The sequence below is a fragment of the Gigantopelta aegis genome, chromosome 3 (genome assembly GCF_016097555.1).
Source record: "Gigantopelta aegis isolate Gae_Host chromosome 3, Gae_host_genome, whole genome shotgun sequence".
Classification (NCBI taxonomy): domain Eukaryota; kingdom Metazoa; phylum Mollusca; class Gastropoda; order Neomphalida; family Peltospiridae; genus Gigantopelta; species Gigantopelta aegis.
Genome location: NC_054701.1, coordinates 62286916 through 62295522, shown reverse-complemented (window position 1 = coordinate 62295522; position 8607 = coordinate 62286916). Strand labels below are relative to the sequence as shown.

Here is an 8607-nt window from a genome sequence, read left to right as displayed (position 1 = left end):
GAATGAACAATTTCAATTAACCAGACGACCTTCACCTTCACAGCAGACAGCAAAATGTCAGCTTTCAGATCTGCGAACCCATTTGAGGAAGAAGAAGATGATGACTTTGGTTTTGAAAAAGTAAATAATACTCGCTCAGCGAGTTCTGGCGAAAATCCATTTGAAGATAAAAGGACTCAGATTTTAAAACAAGTCGATGAATCCGAGTCCAGACAGCTTGACAGCACACGACGAGCACTATCCAGCATTTACGAATCTGAAAGTATGGGAACCGCCACTGCCGAGGTATTAAATTAGTCCTTTTATTATTATGTCAATAATACTTACAGGACTACATTTTGTTTTAAAATATATAAATTTAGTATTCATTCTAAATCTAAAATAAAATTGACCAACCCCCTTAAAAAAGCTTTCAAGAGGTTCTTTCATTTATTTTTATATCCCAAACAATGAAATACTTCAAATAGGCCTACTGTCCGAACCAAAATGTTAACAACTACGAAAAATTGCTCTCCTACCTTTATTTTTCGTTAGGTTTTACTCACATTTTGTTCAGACAGAAATCTAGGAAAAACCATTGCAATGACACAGATTCCACATACTAGATGATAACCATGTCACCAGTATTGACTTCGCTGAGATCGCATACGTGGCATAGGGCAAAAAGCATGTAATTTTGTGCCAGCTGCCATTTTGACTTTTTATGGAATATTCTCCAAGACGGGTGAAAGGATATGACTTAATCTAGCAACGTCATAACATGTTATGATATAAAGGCAAACGTGATGTCGTCATATTATTATTAATTTTTAAAATTATTGTTTGTTTAAATATACAACTAAAGATCATTGATTTTATATTAATTATGTCACATACTTTGGAGGCTTTCACCCCTCTTGAAGAATATTCCGCAAAAAAGCAGATGGCAGAAAACTGCATGTATTTTGCCCTATGCTATCTCAGCAAAATCGATACTGGCGACATCGTTACAGTCTCATATGTGGAATCCATGTTACTGTAATGGTTTTTTCACAACTTGTGTGTGGACAAAATTTTGGGGAAATGTAACGGTAATTCAGGCCTTCTAGAATACGGTGGCCCGATGCCCGAGGCCAGTGTTTTTTGGATTCGGGCCAGTAAAAGTTACTTTGTGCAATCCCGATGGCAAGTGGTAAAAAAAAAAAAAAAAAAAAAAAAAAAAATCTACAACCCTATGTCCTACGATCATATAAAAACAAAAGAAACATCTACAAGTCACCTCTTTCGATTTGCTATCACATGCAATATTTCACTAACAAATAGTTGGCCACCAGGGCATGAGTTCCTTATTTTCCCCATAACGATTTTAAAGAAATATTTGTTAGAATTAGTTTAAGGTTAGGGTTAGGGTTAGCATAGTTATATAAAATATCTTTTAAAACAATTTGTTCTATAAAACCAACATAATGTTTATATTTCGTAATCCAGGCCTAGCACTACGTCGTTTGTAGTAGTGGGGTAAATACGGAACTCTTTCCGCCACCAGCAATCTCTGACCCATCCATGACATCAATATACCTACTGATATAACTTTATTACGGTTATAAAGTGTAAACATTGAAAAAACAAAAGTTCATTGTTTTGCCGCCATTTTGTTTTTTACACTGAAATCCAAAGATTTGTTACTCTAATACTAATAATATGCAAAACGGTAGCCAGTCTTTTATTAGTTTTAAAGGTTGCATGTCACTATTTACAAATACTTTAAATGTGTAAATTATTAATTTAATTTATAAAATATGACATAAATTGCAAAAAAGTTTTTTTTAAAAAGCTTATAAACACAGTATCATGAAATAGATAAATTTAACAAAGTACCCAAATTGCAAAATTTCTAATATGGTGTGTGTGTTGGAGGGGGGGGGGGGGTAAGCCTTAAACTGCAATACATGTATACATGTACACTTTATGCTAATAAAGGTTCTTAATTGTTTCTTTTCTCTTTTTGTTTTTTGAGGGGGTGGGTGGAGGGTAAGTTCCCATTCATAAGTAAATGAATAATGCTGTTAATTGTTGTAATATCTCGGTATCATTGATTATTTTTTATAACTTAGGTGGTTTTAGTGGAAACAATTATTTTAAAATTTTAATAGGTATGGTAACTTTATTCTAAACTGATGAAAATTATTTGCATATGTATCTAAACAAACCATAAAGCATGCCCAATGAGCCTATCTGTTGTGTAAATTTGACAAATTGATTAAACATGATCTCGGTATGAAAAATGGACATTAAAAAGTTAATTATGTTAATTTACTGGGGTTTTTTTGTTTTATCAACAGTTAAAATTAGGCAAGTGAATTTTTCACCATGGCCAGTGAATTTTCAAATCCACGCCCTATGGCAAGTGAATTTTAAAAATATTCTAGAACCCCTGGGTAATTAAAGGTAGGAGAGTAATTTTTTGTAGTTGTTAACAATTTGGTTCGGACAGTAACTTTCTTCAAAATCTTTCCTATTTAACTTCCAAGTTTTTTAATTAATTTGTGAAATACAACTTGGATTACATCATATGGCAATACTTCTGAATGTTCCAGTATTCAGTTCATTCAGGCTTAGGGTTAGTGATAGTATTAGCATGCATGCTGGAACGTTCAAAAGTCTTTCCCATCATACATTTATTTAATTAGAAGTGTCAATCGAATAGTTACAAAAACAAAGTGGGTGAGGGGAGTAAAGAAGTGTATGGGTCCTTGTTTTAATGTTTAAACATTTAGACATGACTTTGTACTTGAGTATTCATTAATTTTTCTTTTAACAGTTTGTAATTTAATATTTTTATATTTGTAATTCAGGAGTTACTACGCCAGCATGAAACACTTAACAACATTGAAACAAAAACTGACCAAATAAATAAAACAATGACAGTTTCGCAAAAACATTTAAACAGTATCAAGAGCGTGTTTGGTGGTATTAAAAACTGGTGGAGCAGTGATAAAAATAAAGAATCAGAAAAACCCTCAGAAGAAAAACCGAGTGCACTGAAACAGACACTCCAAACACAGTATCAGACCTCTCCAGCTCAAAGAAAAACTGTCAACACATCAGGATTTTATGACGAGGAGGATGATTTGGATTCCAAGTTTATGGCCAGTGCGCCCAGAGCAAATAAATCTGCACCTCGACAACCAATGTTGCAGAGAGTGACAAACAGTGCTCAAGAGGATGAAGTGGATGAAAATTTGGGTATTCTATAATTTGTTGGACATCACATATATATATAAAATCATTTTAGTTAGGTGACCATACATACAGACCTCAACATGAAACTATATTACCATATTGAAGTCATGTCAAATCAAATAGTTAGGGGAGCTAAAAAATACTCTCCGTGAACATCTCAGGGGAGTGATGGAGAGCAAGAGTGATAGCTCCCATTAAACGGCACGGTCTGTATACATATATCATATGTATACTTAACCCCAGTTGTATGTGGGTTGGAAAGGAATATCAAATTTTCTTTTTAATGACACCATAGCACATTTTAAGCTGTATTGCTATTTTTTTATGTACCTGTAACACTTTTTTATTTTATGGGAGGGGGGGGGGGGGATCCTGCCACATAGATTACTTCTGCTAAAACTAGCAAAGGATCTTTTGTGCATTTCCCCCATTGATAGGACAACTTGAGTTCCCTGACAGTGATTGGATTGATCCTATGACCAAAGACACCTAGGGTGAGCACTCTTTATCACCCAGTATTTTATCCATCCTTAAGTTGGCTGGAGGGATTTAAAATTTTTATAGTTTTTTAAAATGTTTAATCTCATCACAAAATAAAATTAAAAATTTTGGGCTTCATATGCATTAAATGTCAGACTCGGCAGAAATAAAAGTAATTTTGATGCCTTTCTGCCTTATCTCTTCCTATATATGATAATTTCATATTTAAACCATAAACTAGCTAATCATTTTACATTTTGCAAGGCAATGTGAACCTAACCCGATGTCTTTTGAGATTGAGAATTAATTACTCATCATTTAAAATAAAACTTAAGAGTTTTTATGGTCCAGATTTACTAAAGACATTTATTCATAAACAGCTCTGTTTATTTAATAATATACGATAAATGCATACAAGTACTTGTCTTTATTTTCTGGCCATTTGAGACTTCCATGCATCTAAAATAAATGCACAATGATCACTTTTGTAAATCTGGCTTTTAAAAAAAAAAAATTATTCCTCATTTGAGATAGTATATTTTTATTAGTAAATTAATTAACTTATTTTTCAGCTCTCATGTGCGATGGCATGTCGAGATTGAAAGGACTGGCTTTGGGACTTGGTGATGAGATTGAACAGCAGAATGAACAACTCGACCGAATTAATGTGAAGGCGACCAAAGCTGACAGTACCTTGGATATACAGAACAGACAAATGAGGAAAATTCTGAAATGATTGGAGCAAATTAAGATACATGTACCGTTTCCCTGTAATTTAATCCCATGTTGAAATAAGATGTTAACACATCAAATCTAGTCTCAGTTATTAGTACGAGCCACTGATTTTAACAATTCATCCAGGGTGTACAATAACAGTACTACTTTGTGTATGCAAGACACTCAGTATTTAATTGATTAATAACTAAAAACTCTCTTTCAGAAGTTGATTTGGGGAAATGACCATTTGGCCTCTAACATGATTATTTTGAGACTTGGTAGAGAGATTGAGAGAGAGAGACAGAGAGAGAGAGACAGAGAGAGAGAGAGAGCTTTACTATAGGCAGGACTACATATCACAGCTTTTATTATATCAGTTGTGGAGTACTGGCTGGTATTGGAAAAAACACATTGCACCTCAGGCGAGTGCTATTCCACTGATCTGCATCCCTCCCCATGATGTTGGTATGTAGTTATAAAATCTGAAATGATTACAAAGCTGTAACTTAGGTCAATTATAGACATGGTGACTCATTAGTTGATTACTCATGTTTGACCTCAGTGTTGAAAAAAGGTATGCCAGTCAGTTCCTATTAGGCCTGCTTTCCATTAACAAGATTCTGCACGCAATTTATTATGCACGTTTCCACTTACGGAAATGTGTACAGTGAAAACCCTCTAAACCGGACACCCTTGGGACCAAGTAAAATGTCTGGTTTCTAGAGGTATCCAGTTTAGAGAGGTTAAGTTTTGTACTGATTTAAAAAAAACAAACCATTAAAAATGTCCGATTTGGGGGAAATCTGGTTTACAGAGGGTCCGGTTTTGAGAGGTGTCACTGTATTTCCATATCTGCGTTTTTGCAAGCGGATTACCACACAGAATTTGACATAGTTAGAATGTACTTTTAAGCCACTCTTAAACACTTCATATTATGACGTCATCTCATAGAAAACTCATGGTTTGAGAAATCACTCATTGATCGACTTTGTTTTCCATTTGCTGAATGCTTGAATGTCGAAAAGCATATACATGTATATGGAAAAGGTACTGTGCATACACTATATTGATAAACTTGTGTGCAATACTGCGTTAATAGAAAATGGACCAAAAACTGAATATAGGCCTGCAAAAGGTTTATAACCTGTACCATGTAAAAATACATGTAACAACTGTATATACAGAACTGTCTTCTTTGTTGTTGTGTTTATGTTCACATGCACACTTACACACACACACACAAACACACAGACATATGCATGCACACTCACTGTATCTGGTAAACAAATGGCTATCAGTCATGTTACGGACGCCTGTCTCCAGACGTTGTAACAGCGAAGGTGGTGAATTACTAAGAAAATATATATAATATGGTTCGACGAGCCCCCAGTCTGCAGAAATGGCAGACGATTAAACTAATACTTCAGTTTATAATAAATGATCACTTCTGACTTTCTCTAAACAACAAAACCAACACAAATCAACATGTAATCATTTAATACATAAACAGCTAACTGTCACCAAGGTGACTTAAACTGAATACAACAATCTGTTGTACTGACCACTGCTCAAACTACGACACTCACTTTATATGTTCTCTATACAAATGTTCAATGATATCATCATGTAGATTCATTCGGCTGATAGGACGGTTCCCTCAGTTCAGCTCTGCGGCACTTCAAACGACAGGTAGATAACTGGACTTCAATAAGCTTCAGTTCTGCGACTCTTCAATAATATGTTAATCCAACAATATTGTCCACTGTGGACATCAGGTACGTGGTTGTACACTCCGACCCTTTCTTCAGTCAAACAGCCGTAACGTCGCTTGGCACGGAGCTTCTATGGAACTGCTACACCAAACCTCAGACAAGACTTTTATGCACCAGGCATGGTCCTTAGAGATATGAGGTAATCTCACGTAACATTATATAGTTCACATTGGATTCACAAGCACCAACCGTTTTATGTTGGCAGTAAATACATTATACGCTTGTGAATGACACATGATAGTTTCTTTGACTTCCACAACAAATTAAGCTCTCATCAGTAGCAGATAAATAGATAGGCCGCGTTCTTTCCACAGCTTTGTAATGAGTGTTCGTAGTGAGTGTTCCAACGTTTAATTATTGTTAGTTGCACACATATGGTGGTTAGTGAGTTTAGTGTCGTTGGGATGTTTAAACAGATGGCCTTACACATGATGTCTGTCTGCTATACATCTGACATCATGACAGTCACTACATATTTGGTTCATGAAAACAAACTTGTAATTCATTTGTTATATATTATTAAATCTATTTTGGGGCAGCCTAAATGTATACATACTTTCTAATCTGGAATTAGATGATTCTGTGTAACAGTTTGTAGGTGATATAATTACAAACTTTTTACTGTTATACCAAAAATTTAAGTTATTCTGATAGGATGACGTCATTTAATTAACAAATGTTAGATATCCTTCGATAAACCTCGGAAAATGACATCATAACATGAAATGGGATGTCACTAAGTAAAACAGCTCATGGAAAGGACATTAGAAACTGATTTATGTGGATTGTTAACTAAATAAGTTGTGTTTGTAATTATAAGAATTGTTTGTCATTTTGTTGTGAATTTATCGATGTATAACAGTCGCAAATTTAGTATAAAATCGCTTCAGTACTCTACACGATTTTACACAATTTGTGAGTGTAAATTCACACAAAAATTACAAACAATTCCTATATAGCTGAATTCATCTGATAATGTTTTATGTATTCATAATCAAGTTCCTGTGTACATATTCATGCTTCTGTCATTCTGAATAACTAAGGAATTTTGTTGGTTATGTAGTAATAGTTATTTAAGTTTTGTTATGAATTAGAGAAATCTTGTGAGACCCCTGAGTTGTAAACAAACAAGTACATGTAGATTGTGTACACAGATTAGTTGCTTATTAGAATATGTTGTTTCTTACCAAGTTGGTTATTTACATGTTAATAACCTAGCATAGAAATTTAATGGTGCAGTAAATGTTTTAGTGCAGTCATTGATAAAAAAACAAAAAGAACGCTGGTGTGAAATGTCTTGCCTGTCATTTACGAAGTCCATTTCTAATTTTTCTTTGTCCAGAAAATCCTTAAATCTGTTGATACAGTGGTATCATTGTTTTGGCTTTGTACACAGTAAATATAGTATACATGTGTAATAATAATTTTCTTATATATATTTCGTGACTTTTTTAAAGTTTTTTTTTTTTTAATCTCGTGGGTACCCACCCATAACTAGGAAAATAAAAATGATAATTTCTCATTTGGTGTAACATACTATATTAGATTAATTGGCTCTTACATGCGAATGTCTTTGTCAGTGCTAAATATTATGTCATCACAATTTGGCAAACACACAGTTTACATCTCTATTGTCATTGTTTAAATTTTGTAATAAAATGTTATTATAATCCAATTCATTATAGATTGTTTTGAACAGAACAGAATAAATAGAACTTCGGTTTTGAAAATTATCTGTGAACATGAATGAAATACAGTTATAGCAATACTCGGAACACTGTGTAAGGTGGTGTACTAGTACATCATTTATATATATACAGTGGACTCTGTCTAAACCGGACTCGCTTCGTACCGTTGAAATAGTCCGGTTTATACAGAGGACCGGTTTAGCCAGAGTTCATCCAGAGTTATGGTTCTTGAAAGATCGGCGACTCGCGATCAGCAGTGACATTTACACCGCAAGCCAGACTTTCAATCGATCATTTCAAAGACAATAAAAATATTTTTAAATTGCAAAACCTCTTAACACATAAAACATAAAACGTAAAATGAATAAATAATTTATTGATTTAATACACATCAAATAGCACAAGGACATGGTAGTTTTAACAAGTGTCACATTGATTGAATGGACTGTATCGAATGAATAAACATTTTATTTATTTAAATAGCAAGTGTCACTGTTATTAGTTGAATGAATGTACACGTAGTTTATCGAGTTTCACCTGAGAAATAGTCTGTCACTGCTGTCTGTTTGTTCCTGATGTTTCTTTCAAGGGCAAACTCTTCTGTCATGACTTCCAAGTTTAAAACTGGTTGTAAAAGTCTATTTTCTTTAGTTGCCGCAAAGTTTTTAACTTGTTTTATAATTTTTAGCACTTCGGCATAATTTAGTTCAGGCATTGTGTCCAACTCT

The 8607-nt window shown here is 33.9% G+C and overlaps 1 protein-coding gene across 1 annotated transcript; it reads left to right on the top strand.

The window, feature by feature from the left end:
• Positions 1-41: 41 nt before the first annotated feature.
• Positions 42-7926, top strand: LOC121368392 (synaptosomal-associated protein 29-like). The gene is made up of 3 exons (XM_041493092.1): positions 42-285; positions 2835-3225; positions 4275-7926. The coding sequence occupies exons 1-3, from the start codon at positions 55-57 to the stop codon at positions 4436-4438; spliced, it is 786 nt and encodes a 261-aa protein (XP_041349026.1). The 5' UTR covers positions 42-54; the 3' UTR covers positions 4439-7926.
• Positions 7927-8607: the final 681 nt, after the last annotated feature.